The sequence below is a fragment of the Oncorhynchus gorbuscha genome, linkage group LG11 (assembly GCF_021184085.1).
Source record: "Oncorhynchus gorbuscha isolate QuinsamMale2020 ecotype Even-year linkage group LG11, OgorEven_v1.0, whole genome shotgun sequence".
In the NCBI taxonomy this organism is placed as follows: domain Eukaryota; kingdom Metazoa; phylum Chordata; class Actinopteri; order Salmoniformes; family Salmonidae; genus Oncorhynchus; species Oncorhynchus gorbuscha.
Window position 1 is genome coordinate 15,515,000 of NC_060183.1, and position 17,428 is coordinate 15,532,427.

The 17,428-nt window shown below is 48.1% G+C and overlaps 1 protein-coding gene across 4 annotated transcripts in view; it reads left to right on the forward strand.

The window, feature by feature from the left end:
* LOC124048149 (protocadherin-15-like) overlaps window positions 1-17,428 on the forward strand; it is a 353,300-nt gene that overhangs the window by 297,774 nt on the left and 38,098 nt on the right. For all 4 annotated transcript variants that reach the window (XM_046368624.1, XM_046368627.1, XM_046368626.1 and 1 more), the window contains 2 exons: window positions 5,696-5,805; window positions 7,310-7,450. In XM_046368624.1, coding sequence (XP_046224580.1) covers window positions 5,696-5,805; window positions 7,310-7,450 — 251 coding nt within the window. The remainder of the gene's footprint in view (window positions 1-5,695; window positions 5,806-7,309; window positions 7,451-17,428) is intronic.

A 17,428-nucleotide genomic window follows, 5' to 3' on the forward strand; every position in this document is an offset into this window, starting at 1 on the left:
TCCTCAGTCTATTCTAACTCCCCAGTCTATTCTAACTCCCCAGTCTATTCTAACTCCCCATTCTATTCTAACTCCCCATTATATTCTAACTCCCCAGTCTATTCTAACTCCCCATTCTATTCTAACTCCCCATTCTATTCTAACTCCCCATTCTATTCTAACTCCCCAGTCTATTCTTCTAACTCCCCAGTCTATTCTAACTCCCCAGTCTATTCTAACTCCCCAGTCTATTCTAACTCCCCAGTCTATTCTAACTCCTCAGTCTATTCTTCTAACTCCCCAGTCTATTCTTCTAACTCCCCAGTCTATTCTAACTCCTCAGTCTATTCTCACTCCCCATTCTATTCTTACTCCCCATTCTATTCTAACTCCCCAGTCTAAACTTCTAACTCCCCAGTCTATTCTTCTAACTCCCCAATCTATTCTTCTAACTCCCCAGTCTATTCTAACTCCTCAGTCTATTCTCACTCCCCATTCTATTCTTACTCCCCATTCTATTCTAACTCCCCAGTCTATTATTCTAACTCCCCAGTCTATTCTTCTAACTCCCCAATCTATTCTTCTAACTCCCCAATCTATTCTTCTAACTCCCCAGTCTATACTAACTCCTCAGTCTATTATAACTCCCCAGTCTATTCTAACTCCCCATTCTATTCTAACTCCCCAGTCTATTCTAACTCCCCAGTCTATTCTTCTAACTCCCCAGTCTATTCTAACTCCCCAGTCTATTCTAACTCCCCAGTCTATTCTAACTCCCCATTCTATTCTAACTCCCCATTCTATTCTAACTCCCCAGTGTATTCTTCTAACTCCCCAGTCTATTCTTCTAACTCCCCAGTCTATTCTTCTAACTCCCCAGTCTATTCTTCTAACTCCCCAGTCTATTCTTCTAACTCCCCAGTCTATTCTAACTCCCCAGTCTATTCTAACTCCCCAGTCTATTCTAACTCCCCAGTCTATTCTTCTAACTCCCCAGTCTATTCTTCTAACTCCCCAGTCTATTCTTCTAACTCCCCAATCTATTCTTCTAACTCCCCAGTCTATTCTAACTCCCCAGTCTATTCTAACTCCCCAGTCTATTCTAACTCCCCAGTCTATTCTAACTCCCAGTCTATTCTTCTAACTCCCCAATCTATTCTTCTAACTCCCCAATCTATTCTTCTAACTCCCCAATCTATTCTTCTAACTCCCCAATCTATACTTCTAACTCCCCAATCTATTCTTCTAACTCCCCAGTCTATACTAACTCCCCAGTCTATTCTAACTCCCCAGTCTATTCTTCTAACTCCCCAGTCTATTCTTCTAACTCCCCAGTCTATTCTTCTAACTCCCCAGTCTATTCTTCTAACTCCCCAGTCTATTCTTCTAACTCCCCAGTCTATTCTAACTCCCCAGTCTATTCTAACTCCCCAGTCTATTCTTCTAACTCCCCAGTCTATTCTTCTAACTCCCCAGTCTATTCTTCTAACTCCCCAATCTATTCTTCTAACTCCCCAGTCTATTCTAACTCCCCAGTCTATTCTAACTCCCCAGTCTATTCTAACTCCCCAGTCTATTCTAACTCCCCAGTCTATTCTTCTAACTCCCCAATCTATTCTTCTAACTCCCCAAACTATTCTTCTAACTCCCCAATCTATTCTTCTAACTCCCCAATCTATTCTTCTAACTCCCCAATCTATTCCTCTAACTCCCCAATCTATTCTTCTAACTCCCCAAACTATTCTTCTAACTCCCCAATCTATTCTTCTAACTCCCCAATCTATTCTTCTAACTCCCCAATCTATTCTTCTAACTCCCCAGTCTATTCTAACTCCTCAGTCTATTCTCACTCCCCATTCTATTCTTACTCCCCATTCTATTCTAACTCCCCAGTCTATTATTCTAACTCCCCAGTCTATTCTTCTAACTCCCCAATCTATTCTTCTAACTCCCCAGTCTATTCTAACTCCTCAGTCTATTCTCACTCCCCATTCTATTCTTACTCCCCATTCTATTCTAACTCCTCAGTCTATTCTCACTCCCCATTCTATTCTTACTCCCCATTCTATTCTAACTCCCCAGTCTATTCTAACTCCCCAGTCTATTCTAACTCCCCAAACTATTCTTCTAACTCCCCAATCTATTCTTCTAACTCCCCAATCTATTCTTCTAACTCCCCAATCTATTCTTCTAACTCCCCAGTCTATTCTAACTCCTCAGTCTATTCTCACTCCCCATTCTATTCTTACTCCCCATTCTATTCTAACTCCTCAGTCTATTCTCACTCCCCATTCTATTCTTACTCCCCATTCTATTCTAACTCCCCAGTCTATTCTAACTCCCCAGTCTATTCTAACTCCCCATTCTATTCTAACTCCCCATTATATTCTAACTCCCCAGTCTATTCTAACTCCCCATTCTATTCTAACTCCCCATTCTATTCTAACTCCCCATTCTATTCTAACTCCCCAGTCTATTCTTCTAACTCCCCAGTCTATTCTAACTCCCCATTCTATTCTAACTCCCCAGTCTATTCTTCTAACTCCCCAGTCTATTCTAACTCCCCAGTCTATTCTAACTCCCCAGTCTATTCTAACTCCCCAGTCTATTCTAACTCCTCAGTCTATTCTTCTAACTCCCCAGTCTATTCTTCTAACTCCCCAGTCTATTCTAACTCCTCAGTCTATTCTCACTCCCCATTCTATTCTTACTCCCCATTCTATTCTAACTCCCCAGTCTAAACTTCTAACTCCCCAGTCTATTCTTCTAACTCCCCAATCTATTATTCTAACTCCCCAGTCTATTCTAACTCCTCAGTCTATTCTCACTCCCCATTCTATTCTTACTCCCCATTCTATTCTAACTCCCCAGTCTATTCTTCTAACTCCCCAGTCTAAACTTCTAACTCCCCAGTCTATTCTTCTAACTCCCCAATCTATTATTCTAACTCCCCAGTCTATTCTAACTCCTCAGTCTATTCTCACTCCCCATTCTATTCTTACTCCCCATTCTATTCTAACTCCCCAGTCTATTATTCTAACTCCCCAGTCTATTATTCTAACTCCCCAGTCTATTCTTCTAACTCCCCAATCTATTCTTCTAACTCCCCAATCTATTCTTCTAACTCCCCAGTCTATACTAACTCCTCAGTCTATTATAACTCCCCAGTCTATTCTAACTCCCCATTCTATTCTAACTCCCCAGTCTATTCTAACTCCCCAGTCTATTCTTCTAACTCCCCAGTCTATTCTAACTCCCCAGTCTATTCTAACTCCCCAGTCTATTCTAACTCCCCAGTCTATTCTAACTCCCCATTCTATTCTAACTCCCCATTCTATTCTAACTCCCCAGTGTATTCTTCTAACTCCCCAGTCTATTCTTCTAACTCCCCAGTCTATTCTTCTAACTCCCCAGCCTATTCTTCTAACTCCCCAGTCTATTCTTCTAACTCCCCAGTCTATTCTAACTCCCCAGTCTATTCTAACTCCCCAGTCTATTCTAACTCCCCAGTCTATTCTTCTAACTCCCCAGTCTATTCTTCTAACTCCCCAGTCTATTCTTCTAACTCCCCAATCTATTCTTCTAACTCCCCAGTCTATTCTAACTCCCCAGTCTATTCTAACTCCCCAGTCTATTCTAACTCCCCAGTCTATTCTAACTCCCGAGTCTATTCTTCTAACTCCCCAATCTATTCTTCTAACTCCCCAATCTATTCTTCTAACTCCCCAATCTATTCTTCTAACTCCCCAATCTATACTTCTAACTCCCCAATCTATTCTTCTAACTCCCCAGTCTATACTAACTCCCCAGTCTATTCTAACTCCCCAGTCTATTCTTCTAACTCCCCAGTCTATTCTTCTAACTCCCCAGTCTATTCTTCTAACTCCCCAGTCTATTCTTCTAACTCCCCAGTCTATTCTTCTAACTCCCCAGTCTATTCTAACTCCCCAGTCTATTCTAACTCCCCAGTCTATTCTTCTAACTCCCCAGTCTATTCTTCTAACTCCCCAGTCTATTCTTCTAACTCCCCAATCTATTCTTCTAACTCCCCAGTCTATTCTAACTCCCCAGTCTATTCTAACTCCCCAGTCTATTCTAACTCCCCAGTCTATTCTAACTCCCCAGTCTATTCTTCTAACTCCCCAATCTATTCTCCTAACTCCCCAAACTATTCTTCTAACTCCCCAATCTATTCTTCTAACTCCCCAATCTATTCTTCTAACTCCCCAATCTATTCCTCTAACTCCCCAGTCTATTCTAACTCCCCAGTCTATTATTCTAACTCCCCAGTCTATTATTCTAACTCCCCAGTCTATTATTCTAACTCCCCAGTCTATTCTTCTAACTCCCCAGTCTATTCTTCTAACTCCCCAGTCTATTCTTCTAACTCCCCAGTCTATTCTTCTAACTCCCCAGTCTATTCTTCTAACTCCCCAGTCTATTCTTCTAACTCCCCAGTCTATTCTTCTAACTCCCCAGTCTATTCTTCTAACTCCCCAGTCTATTCTTCTAACTCCCCAGTCTATTCTAACTCCTCCGTCTATAATTTGGGTGTTTTTCTTATTTTCTGTTCCAACTACAGTATCTCAAATGAAATATTATTGGTTTTGCATTACTCACTTACACATATATCAGATAGCGCTTTAAGTATGAGAAAAGCATAGTAAAACTCTGTTCCTCAAGGATCACAGTCCTGCTGTTGATTACTCCCCTCTCTCTCTCTCTCTCTCTGTTGATTCTAATGGTTTTGAATTAGCCAGAAAGTTCACACATCTGTTTTCCCAAGATGAAGCGAGTTGCTGATGAAATGGCAAAATATGAAAACACAGTGTTTGTGGCCCTCAAGGACCTCAAGAGATTGTGCACCCTTTCCCTCTGTGGTATTAGTATGATCAGCACCGTGGTATTGGAATGTGGATTATACTGCAGTCTATATAGAGCTGGGAGAGATCATTGGCTAGCATGTGGCTTGGGAGAATGTGGATTATACTGCAGTCTATATAGAGCTGGGAGAGATCATTGGCTAGCATGTGGCTTGGGAGAATGTGGATTATACTGCAGTCTATATAGAGCTGGGAGAGATCATTGGCTAGCATGTGGCTTGGGAGACTGTGGATTATACTGCAGTCTATATAGAGCTGCGAGAGATCATTGGCTAGCATGTGGCTTGGGAGAATGTGGATTATACTGCAGTCTACATAGAGCTGGGAGAGATCATTAGCTAGCATGTGGCTTGGGAGAATGTGGATTATACTGCAGTCTACATAGAGCTGGGAGAGATCATTAGCTAGCATGTGGCTTGGGAGAATGTGGTAAAAAAAATGTATATATTGGTGCACCAGTCAGTAGGTCTCCATTAGTGTGTGTGTATGTCTCATCTATGTGTCGTGTGTGTCTCATCGGTGTGTCTCATATGTGTATCTCATCTACTCTGTGTGTGTGTCGTGTGTGTCTCATCTGTGTATCTCATCTATGTGTCATGTGTGTGTCTTATCGTTGTGTCTCATCTATGTGTTGTGTGTGTGTCTCATCAATGTGTCTCATATGTGTCTCTCATCTATGTGTCGTGTGTGTGTCTCATCGTTGTGTCTCATCTATGTGTCGTGTGTGTGTCTCATCGTTGTGTCGTGTGTGTGTCTCATCGATGTGTCTCATATGTGTCTCTCATCTACTGTGTTGTGTGTGTCTCATATACTGTGTGTGTGTTTTCTTCCAGATTTCCCCCTGTGAGTGAGAAGGCTAAGGTGGGGAAGCTAGTCGGTGTCATATTGGCTGCAGCTGTCAATCAAACGATTGTCTATTCCATAGCGGAGGGCAACGAGGGAGGTGAGTAGTAACAGACTAACCTACACTGTGCCTTTGACCTAGTTCCAGAGGTCATGTTATAATTCTATACAGTGATAGTCCCAGTCTTTTATTCGGACACACTATAAACAACATGAAGTAGTAAGGACCCTCAGAGGTCACTCACAGAGCCATACATACAGCTCTATACGCCTCTATACGCCTCTATACGCCTCTATACGCCTCTATACGCCTCTATACGCCTCTATACGCCTCTATACGCCTCTATACGCCTCTATACGCAGTCTACATAGAGCTGGGAGAGATCATTAGCTAGCATGTGGCTTGGGAGAATGTGTATACCTCTTTACACCTCTATATGCCTCTATATGCCTCTATACGCCTCTATACGCCTCTATACGCCTCTATATGCAGTCTACATAGAGCTGGGAGAGATCATTAGCTAGCATGTGGCTTGGGAGAATGTGTATACCTCTTTACACCTCTTTACACCTCTATATGCCTCTATATGCCTCTATACGCCTCTATACGCCTCTATATGCAGTCTACATAGAGCTGGGAGAGATCATTAGCTAGCATGTGGCTTGGGAGAATGTGTATACCTCTTTACACCTCTATATACCTCTTTCAATGACGGCCTAGGAACACTACCTTGTCAGCTCAGGGGTTTGAACTTGCAACCTTCCGGTTACTAGTCCAACGCTCTAACCACTGGGCTACCCTGCCGCCCCATATACATCTATATGGCTCTATATACATCTCTATGGCTCTATGCGCCTCTATATACCTCTATACGCCTCTATATACCACTATACGCCTCTATATACATCTATATGGCTCTCTACGGCTAAGCAGTTCTATATGGCTATATACGGCTCTGTACAGCTCTATATACCTCTATATGGCTCTAGTCAGTCATCTGCCCACAGAGAGGCAGCACCCAAAGTGTGTGTGTATGTGTACGTGCCCCCGGTCATGACAGACTTACTGCCATGTAAAAGCACCCTGAGGGATGATTAGACCCGTCCATCCTCCCATCGTCCCTCACTGTGATTAAAACCTGGGCTCATGCCTCTCAGAGTGTGAAAAGATGAAATTGCATCCCCATACTGAGCCTCGCATTCAACTACATCTGAAGCATTTAGTCATTTGGAAACAAAGGGAATTGGCTTCACTTTTAACTCTCATTAGATTCAATGAAGAAGCACCAGGAAGATTCATTGTTGTTAAATTCAAGGTTCATGGCGTACTGGGAGGACTTAATTGTAGGTCTGAAAATAAAGGGGAGCGAGATGAGTTCTAGCTATGCTCTTCGGTGCATTCCTGCTGTGCATGTGCATCAATTATGCCTTACACAAAATCAATGAGTGACTAAGTGATTCTCCAGTCTAGTGTCATTTCTTTCTGGTGTCGTGCCTCAACACGTGATGCCACACACAGTGGGATTTGGGGAGGTGAATAGACTTGTCATTCTACTCAGGGACGGATACAGTATTAAATGACTATGTTTTCAATCGTCTTCTAGGTGTGTTCAGGCTCAACAACGACACCGGGGTGATCTCAACGGCCAAGCCCCTGGACTATGAGGCCAACGGCAGCTACAGCCTCAGAGTGGAGGCTGACTCCATGGGGTTGGCCGAGTCCAACCTCCGAGCGGCCTCCAAGAGTACGCCTGCCTATCATGCTTTAAAAGAAAATGCTTTTTACAACCTTAATTTGAGAAGGAGTAATTGAAATTCAAATGTTTGTTTCTGCTGTCTCTCTGTGTCTCTCACTTGTAACATAAATGTTTGTCTGGCATTTGCCTGTAAATTATTTCCCATCTTAGCTTTTTCCAAAATACTTAAAAGCACGCCTCATCCTTTCACGATATTTAGTTTCATCAAATTCATGCTGAGTTGCTGCGGAGGATGAGACATTTTGATTTAACAGTTACTGTTAAATGTGACAGATTTAAAAAATAATAAAATAAAATAAAAAAACATTCCTTTCTGGACAATCTCATCATGTCTCCGCAATATGCAGAAGCAATCACTCGAATCAATTTGATTACAATCGCGCTGTCATCCACTTATATCTAAATGCCAACTTCGTCGATTCTAGAATAAAAGGCTTGTAGAGATTTGGTCACTGCTGTATGTTCTTCCCAGATTAGAATTAGATTCAGCATGTTTTTCTCTATTCAACTAGATTGACTAATATACTGTACCCAGGCCACTCACTGTGTGTCATTCAAGCTGAGAGGGGGGCTGCAGCAAACATGACGAAGACACCCACTAGCAATAGATGAAGTCCTCGTTCCATTGAAGCAGGCCTGGCAGCTATATTTGAGATGTGGTGGAAGTTTCATCATGGGGGGGTGGGGGGGGGCTATTGATGTTGATGGATTCATTCCGCTGGAGGAGGAGGTAGCATGGTAAATGGCTGCAGAGAGTGGATGGGTACTCCCCACTGCGTTTGGCTATGGAGGTGACAACATCACTGTAATAGGAAGACCCTTGGTTGAATTGATTCGAGCCACAGCACTGATTATGCAGGGGGGGAGGGGGACAAGCATGCTAAAAGTATAGGCCATTACCTACTTAAGAATAATACATATTTTAGACCTTGCCAATGCATTTGCAGTCATATTATTATTATTACATTGTAAAATATGTGATTTGTGTGTCCATGAAAACTGTTTCACCCCATATGCACGAAATGTTAAGTAGATACACTGCGTTTCTGAGATCTCTACACACAAAAACTGTCCGACAGCTAGATCCAGGATTCTCACAGGGTTCAAATTCAATGTCTAATTTAACTGATTCATGCTTAATATATGATAGAACAACAACTTACACTACCATAAATGCAAGGCCCGAAAAGGACATTTTATGTCACATGATTTTGGACAAACCCATCAAGACACCAACCATGAGAACAGTGGAGGCTGCTGAACAGAGCACATGGGAATGACATCAAACACCTGGAAAACCATGTGATGTATTCCATTCCACTGATTCCGCTCCAGTTATTATCCTCACTGCTATCCTAGTTTATAGAAATACCCAGGTGTGTGTTGCAATGTAGCAGTAAGTACTATCCTGCTGTTGCTCGTTTAGTGTTGTCATCAGCTGTAACTTTGGACATTCTGGCAGGGATAAACGAGAAAGGTGCTGACTCTACTGTCGTCCTAGTCGGTCTCCCTGGTCGGTCCCCATGGTCTGTACTCCTGGCTTGTCGCCCTGGTCTGTCTTCCTGGTCTGTCCCCATGCTCTGTACTCCTGGCTTGTCGCCCTGGTCTGTCCCCCTGGCCTGTCCCCATGCTCTGTACTCCTGGCCTGTCGCCCTGGCCTGTCCCCATGCTCTGTACTCCTGGCCTGTCGCCCTGGCCTGTCCCCCTGGCCTGTCCCCATGCTCTGTCCCCCTGGTCTGTCCCCCTGGTCTGTCCCCCTGGCCTGTCCCCATGCTCTGTACTCCTGGCCTGTCCCCATGGGCTGTACTCCTGGCCTGTCGCCCTGGCCTGTCACCCTGGTCTGTCCCCATGGTCTGTACTCCTAGTCTGTCCCCATGGTATATACTCCTAGTCTGTCCCCATGGTATGTACTCCTAGTCTGTCCCCATGGTCTATACTCCTAGTCTGTCCCCATGGTCTATACTCCTAGTCTGTCCCCATGGTCTGTACTCCTAGTCTGTCCCCATGGTCTATACTCCTAGTCTGTCCCCATAGTCTGTACTCCTAGTCTGTCCCCCTGGTCTATACTCCTAGTCTGTCCCCATGGTCTATACTCCTAGTCTGTCCCCATGGTCTGTACTCCTAGTCTGTCCCCATGGTATGTACTCCTAGTCTGTCCCCATGGTCTATACTCCTAGTCTGTCCCCATAGTCTGTACTCCTAGTCTGTCCCCCTGGTCTATACTCCTAGTCTGTCCCCATGGTCTATACTCCTAGTCTGTCCCCATGGTATGTACTCCTAGTCTGTCCCCCTGGTTTGTCCCCATGGTCTGTACTCCTAGTCTGTCCCCATGGTCTGTACTCCTAGTCTGTCCCCCTGGTTTGTCCCCATGGTCTGTACTCCTAGTCTGTCCCCCTGGTTTGTCCCCATGGTCTGTACTCCTAGTCTGTCCCCATGGTATGTACTCCTAGTCTGTCCCCCTGGTTTGTCCCCATGGTCTGTACTCCTAGTCTGTCCCCATGGTCTGTACTCCTAGTCTGTCCCCATGGTCTGTACTCCTAGTCTGTCCCACTGGTCTATACTCCTAGTCTGTCCCCATGGTCTATACTCCTAGTCTGTCCCCATGGTATGTACTCCTAGTCTGTCCCCCTGGTTTGTCCCCATGGTCTGTACTCCTAGTCTGTCCCCATGGTCTGTACTCCTAGTCTGTCCCCATGGTCTGTACTCCTAGTCTGTCCCCATGGTCAATACTCCTAGTCTGTCCCCATGGTCTGTACTCCTAGTCTGTCCCCATGGTCAATACTCCTAGTCTGTCCCCATGGTATGTACTCCTAGTCTGTCCCCATGTTATGTACTCCTAGTCTGTGCCCATGGTCTGTACTCCTAGTCTGTCCCCATGGTCTGTACTCCTAGTCTGTCCCCATGGTCTATACTCCTAGTCTGTCCCCATGGTCTGTACTCCTAGTCTGTCCCCATGGTCTGTACTCCTAGTCTGTCCCCATGGTCTGTACTCCTAGTCTCTCCCCATGGTCTGTACTCCTAGTCTGTCCCCATGGTCTGTACTCCTAGTCTGTCCCCATGGTCTGTACTCCTACTCTGTCCCCATGGTCTGTACTCCTAGTCTGTCCCCATGGTATGTACTCCTAGTCTGTCCCCATGGTCTGTACTCCTAGTCTGTCCCCATGGTCTGTACTCCTAGTCTGTCCCCATGGTATGTACTCCTAGTCTGTCCCCATGGTATGTACTCCTAGTCTGTCCCCATGGTCTGTACTCCTAGTCTGTCCCCATGCTCTGTACTCCTAGTCTGTCCCCATGCTCTGTACTCCTGGCCTGTCGCCCTGGCCTGTCCCCCTGGCCTGTCCCCATGCTCTGTCCCCCTGGTCTGTCCCCCTGGTCTGTCCCCCTGGCCTGTCCCCATGCTCTGTACTCCTGGCCTGTCCCCATGGGCTGTACTCCTGGCCTGTCGCCCTGGCCTGTCGCCCTGGTCTGTCCCCATGGTCTGTACTCCTAGTCTGTCCCCATGGTCTATACTCCTAGTCTGTCCCCATGGTATGTACTCCTAGTCTGTCCCCATGGTCTATACTCCTAGTCTGTCCCCATGGTCTATACTCCTAGTCTGTCCCCATGGTCTGTACTCCTAGTCTGTCCCCATGGTATGTACTCCTAGTCTGTCCCCATGGTCTATACTCCTAGTCTGTCCCCATAGTCTGTACTCCTAGTCTGTCCCCCTGGTCTATACTCCTAGTCTGTCCCCATGGTCTATACTCCTAGTCTGTCCCCATGGTATGTACTCCTAGTCTGTCCCCATGGTCTATACTCCTAGTCTGTCCCCATAGTCTGTACTCCTAGTCTGTCCCCCTGGTCTATACTCCTAGTCTGTCCCCATGGTCTATACTCCTAGTCTGTCCCCATGGTATGTACTCCTAGTCTGTCCCCCTGGTTTGTCCCCATGGTCTGTACTCCTAGTCTGTCCCCATGGTCTGTACTCCTAGTCTGTCCCCCTGGTTTGTCCCCATGGTCTGTACTCCTAGTCTGTCCCCCTGGTTTGTCCCCATGGTCTGTACTCCTAGTCTGTCCCCATGGTATGTACTCCTAGTCTGTCCCCATGGTCTGTACTCCTGGCCTGTCGCCCTGGCCTGTCCCCCTGGCCTGTCCCCCTGGCCTGTCCCCCTGGTCTGTCCCCCTGGTCTGTCCCCCTGGTCTGTCCCCCTGGCCTGTCCCCATGCTCTGTACTCCTGGCCTGTCCCCATGGGCTGTACTCCTGGCCTGTCGCCCTGGCCTGTCGCCCTGGTCTGTCCCCATGGTCTGTACTCCTAGTCTGTCCCCATGGTCTATACTCCTAGTCTGTCCCCATGGTATGTACTCCTAGTCTGTCCCCATGGTCTATACTCCTAGTCTGTCCCCATGGTCTATACTCCTAGTCTGTCCCCATGGTCTGTACTCCTAGTCTGTCCCCATGGTCTATACTCCTAGTCTGTCCCCATAGTCTGTACTCCTAGTCTGTCCCCCTGGTCTATACTCCTAGTCTGTCCCCATGGTCTATACTCCTAGTCTGTCCCCATGGTATGTACTCCTAGTCTGTCCCCCTGGTTTGTCCCCATGGTCTGTACTCCTAGTCTGTCCCCCTGGTTTGTCCCCATGGTCTGTACTCCTAGTCTGTCCCCCTGGTTTGTCCCCATGGTCTGTACTCCTAGTCTGTCCCCATGGTATGTACTCCTAGTCTGTCCCCCTAGTCTGTCCCCATGGTCTGTACTCCTATTCTGTCCCCATGGTCTGTACTCCTAGTCTGTCCCCCTGGTCTATACTCCTAGTCTGTCCCCATGGTCTGTACTCCTAGTCTGTCCCCATGGTCTGTACTCCTAGTCTGTCCCCATGGTCTGTACTCCTAGTCTCTCCCCATGGTCTGTACTCCTAGTCTGTCCCCATGGTCTGTACTCCTAGTCTGTCCCCATGGCCTATACTCCTACTCTGTCCCCATGGTCTGTACTCCTAGTCTGTCCCCATGGTATGTACTCCTAGTCTGTCCCCATGGTCTGTACTCCTAGTCTGTCCCCATGGTCTGTACTCCTAGTCTGTCCCCATGGTATGTACTCCTAGTCTGTCCCCATGGTATGTACTCCGAGTCTGTCCCCCTGGTTTGTCCCCATGGTCTGTACTCCTAGTCTGTCCCCATGGTCTGTACTCCTAGTCTGTCCCCATGGTCTGTACTCCTAGTCTGTCCCCATGGTCAATACTCCTAGTCTGTCCCCATGGTCTGTACTCCTAGTCTGTCCCCATGGTCAATACTCCTAGTCTGTCCCCATGGTATGTACTCCTAGTCTGTCCCCATGGTCTGTACTCCTAGTCTGTCCCCATGGTCTATACTCCTAGTCTGTCCCCATGGTCTGTACTCCTAGTCTGTCCCCATGGTCTGTACTCCTAGTCTGTCCCCATGGTCTGTACTCCTAGTCTCTCCCCATGGTCTGTACTCCTAGTCTGTCCCCATGGTCTGTACTCCTAGTCTGTCCCCATGGCCTATACTCCTACTCTGTCCCCATGGTCTGTACTCCTAGTCTGTCCCCATGGTATGTACTCCTAGTCTGTCCCCATGGTCTGTACTCCTAGTCTGTCCCCATGGTCTGTACTCCTAGTCTGTCCCCATGGTATGTACTCCTAGTCTGTCCCCATGGTATGTACTCCTAGTCTGTCCCCATGGTCTGTACTCCTAGTCTGTCCCCATGGTATGTACTCCTAGTCTGTCCCCATGGTCTGTACTCCTAGTCTGTCCCCATGGTCTGTACTCCTAGTCTGTCCCCATGGTCTGTACTCCTAGTCTGTCCCCATGGTCTGTACTCCTAGTCTGTCCCCATGGTCTGTACTGCTAGTCTGTCCCCATGGTCAATACTCCTAGTCTGTCCCCATGGTATGTACTCCTAGTCTGTCCCCATGGTATGTACTCCTAGTCTGTCCCCATGGTCTATACTCCTAGTCTGTCCCCATGGTATGTACTCCTAGTCTGTCCCTATGGTATGTACTCCTAGTCTGTCCCCATGGTCTGTGCCCATGGTCTATACTCCTAGACTGTCCCCATGGTCTGTACTCCTAGTCTGTCCCCATGGTCTATACTCCTAGTCTGTCCCCATGGTATGTACTCCTAGTCTGTCCCCATGGTCTATACTCCTAGTCTGTCCCCATGGTCTGTACTCCTAGTGTGTCCCCATGGTCTATACTCCTAGTCTGTCCCCATGGTATGTACTCCTAGTCTGTCCCCATGGTATGTACTCCTAGTCTGTCCCCATGGTCTGTACTCCTAGTCTGTCCCCATGGTATGTACTCCTAGTCTGTCCCCATGGTATGTACTCCTAGTCTGTCCCCATGGTCTATACTCCTAGTCTGTCCCCATGGTCTGTACTCCTAGTCTGTCCCCCTGGTCTATACTCCTAGTCTGTCCCCATGGTCTATACTCCTAGTCTGTCCCCATGGTATGTACTCCTAGTCTGTCCCCCTGGTTTGTCCCCATGGTCTGTACTCCTAGTCTGTCCCCATGGTATGTACTCCTAGTCTGTCCCCATGGTATGTACTCCTAGTCTGTCCCCATGGTCTGTACTCCTAGTCTGTCCCCCTGGTTTGTCCCCATGGTCTGTACTCCTAGTCTGTCCCCCTGGTTTGTCTGTCCCCATGGTGTACTCCTAGTCTGTCTGTCCCCCTGGTTTGTCCCCATGGTCTGTACTCCTAGTCTGTCCCCATGGTCTGTACTCCTAGTCTGTCCCCATGGTCTGTACTCCTAGTCTGTCCCCCTGGTCTATACTCCTAGTCTGTCCCCATGGTCTATACTCCTAGTCTGTCCCCATGGTATGTACTCCTAGTCTGTCCCCCTGGTTTGTCCCCATGGTCTGTACTCCTAGTCTGTCCCCATGGTCTGTACTCCTAGTCTGTCCCCATGGTCTGTACTCCTAGTCTGTCCCCATGGTCAATACTCCTCGTCTGTCCCCATGGTCTGTACTCCTAGTCTGTCCCCATGGTCAATACTCCTAGTCTGACCCCATGGTATGTACTCCTAGTCTGTCCCCATGGTATGTACTCCTAGTCTGTGCCCATGGTCTGTACTCCTAGTCTGTCCCCATGGTCTGTACTCCTAGTCTGACCCATGGTCTATACTCCTAGTCTGTCCCCATGGTCTGTACTCCTAGTCTGTCCCCATGGTCTGTACTCCTAGTCAGTCCCCATGGTCTGTACTCCTAGTCTCTCCCCATGGTCTGTACTCCTAGTCTGTCCCCATGGTCTGTACTCCTAGTCTGTCCCCATGGTCTGTACTCCTAGTCTGTCCCCATGGTCTGTACTCCTAGTCTCTCCCCATGGTCTGTACTCCTAGTCTGTCCCCATGGTATGTACTCCTAGTCTGTCCCCATGGTCTATACTCCTAGTCTGTCCCCATGGTCTGTACTCCTAGTGTGTCCCCATGGTCTATACTCCTAGTCTGTCCCCATGGTATGTACTCCTAGTCTGTGCCCATGGTCTGTCCCCATGGTCTATACTCCTAGTCTGTCCCCATGGTCTGTACTCCTAGTCTGTCCCCATGGTCTATACTCCTAGTCTGTCCCCATGGTATGTACTCCTAGTCTGTCCCCATGGTCTATACTCCTAGTCTGTCCCCATGGTCTGTACTCCTAGTGTGTCCCCATGGTCTATACTCCTAGTCTGTCCCCATGGTATGTACTCCTAGTCTGTCCCCATGGTCTGTACTCCTAGTCTGTCCCCATGGTATGTACTCCTAGTCTGTCCCCATGGTCTGTACTCCTAGTCTGTCCCCATGGTCTATACTCCTAGTCTGTCCCCATGGTCTGTACTCCTAGTCTGTCCCCATGGTCTGTACTCCTAGTCTGTCCCCATGGTCTGTACTCCTAGTCTGTCCCCATGGTCTGTACTCCTAGTCTGTCCCCATGGTATGTACTCCTAGTCTGTCCCCATGGTCTGTACTCCTAGTCTGTCCCCATGGTCTGTACTCCTAGTCTGTCCCCATGGTATGTACTCCTAGTCTGTCCCCATGGTATGTACTCCTAGTCTGTCCCCATGGTCTGTACTCCTAGTCTGTCCCCATGGTATGTACTCCTAGTCTGTCCCCATGGTATGTACTCCTAGTCTGTCCCCATGGTCTGTACTCCTAGTCTGTCCCCATGGTATGTACTCCTAGTCTGTCCCCATGGTCTGTACACCTAGTCTGTCCCCATGGTCTGTACTCCTAGTCTGTCCCCATGGTCTGTACTCCTAGTCTGTCCCCATGGTCTGTACTCCTAGTCTGTCCCCATGGTCTGTACTCCTAGTCTGTCCCCATGGTCTTTACTCCTAGTCTGTCCCCATGGCCTATACTCCTAGTCTGTCCCCATGGTCAATACACCTAGTCTGTCCCCATGGTATGTACTCCTAGTCTGTCCCCATGGTCTATACTCCTAGTCTGTCCCCATGGTCTGTACTCCTAGGCTGTCCCCATGGTCTATACTCCTAGTCTGTCCCCATGGTATGTACTCCTAGTCTGTCCCCATGGTATTTACTCCTAGTCTGTCCCCATGGTCTGTACTCCTAGTCTGTCCCCATGGTATGTACTCCTAGTCTGTCCCCATGGTATTTATTCCTAGTCTGTCCCCATGGTCTGTACTCCTAGTCTGTCCCCATGGTATGTACTCCTAGTCTGTCCCCATGGTATGTACTCCTAGTCTGTCCCCATGGTATGTACTCCTAGTCTGTCCCCATGGTCTATACTCCTAGTCTGTCCCCATGGTCTGTACTCCTAGTCTGTCCCCATGGTCTGTACTCCTAGTCTGTCCCCATGGTCTGTACTCCTAGTCTGTCCCCATGGTCTGTACTCCTAGTCTGTCCCCATGGTCTATACTCCTAGTCTGTCCCCATGGTCTGTACTCCTAGTCTGTCCCCATGGTCTGTACTCCTAGTCTGTCCCCATGGTCTGTACTCCTAGTCTGTCCCCATGGTATGTACTCCTAGTCTGTCCCCATGGTCTGTACTCCTAGTCTGTCCCCATGGTCTGTACTCCTAGTCTGTCCCCATGGTCTGTACTCCAAGTCTGTCCCCATGGTCTGTACTCCTAGTCTGTCCCCATGGTCTGTACTCCTAGTCTGTCCCCATGGTCTTTACTCCTAGTCTGTCCCCATGGTCTGTACTCCTAGTCTGTCCCCATGGTCTATACTCCTAGTCTGTCCCCATGGTCTGTACTCCTAGTCTGTCCCCATGGTCTGTACTCCTAGTCTGTCCCCATGGTCTGTACTCCTAGTCTGTCCCCATGGTCTATACTCCTAGTCTGTCCCCATGGTCTGTACTCCTAGTCTGTCCCCATGGTCTGTACTCCTAGTCTGTCCCCATGGTCTGTATTCCTGGCCTGCCGCTCTGGTCTGTCTTCCTGGCCTGTCCCATTCGCTGTACTCATGGTCTGTCCCCCTGGCCTTTCCCCATGCTCCGTACTCCAGGCCTGTCCCCCTGGCCTGTCCCCATGGGCTGTACTCCTGGTCTGTCGCCCTGGCCTGTCGCCCTGGTCTGTCCCCTGGCCTGTCCCCATGGTCTGTACTCCTAGTCTGTCCCCCTAGTTTGTCCCCATGCTCTGTACTCCTGGCCTGTCCCCCTGGCCTGTCCCCATGGGCTGTACTCCTGGCCTGCCGCTCTGGTCTGTCTTCCTAGTCTGTCCCCATGGTCTGTACTCCTAGTCTGTCCCCATGGTCTGTACTCCTAGTCTGTCCCCATGGTCTATACTCCTAGTCTGTCCCCATGGTCTGTACTCCTAGTCTGTCCCCATGGTCTATACTCCTAGTCTGTCCCCATGGTCTGTACTCCTAGTCTGTCCCCATGGTCTGTACTCCTAGTCTGTCCCCATGGTCTATACTCCTAGTCTGTCCCCATGGTCTGTATTCCTAGTCTGTCCCCATGGTCTATACTCCTAGTCTGTCCCCATGGTCTATACTCCTAGTCTGTCCCCATGGTCTGTACTCCTAGTCTGTCCCCATG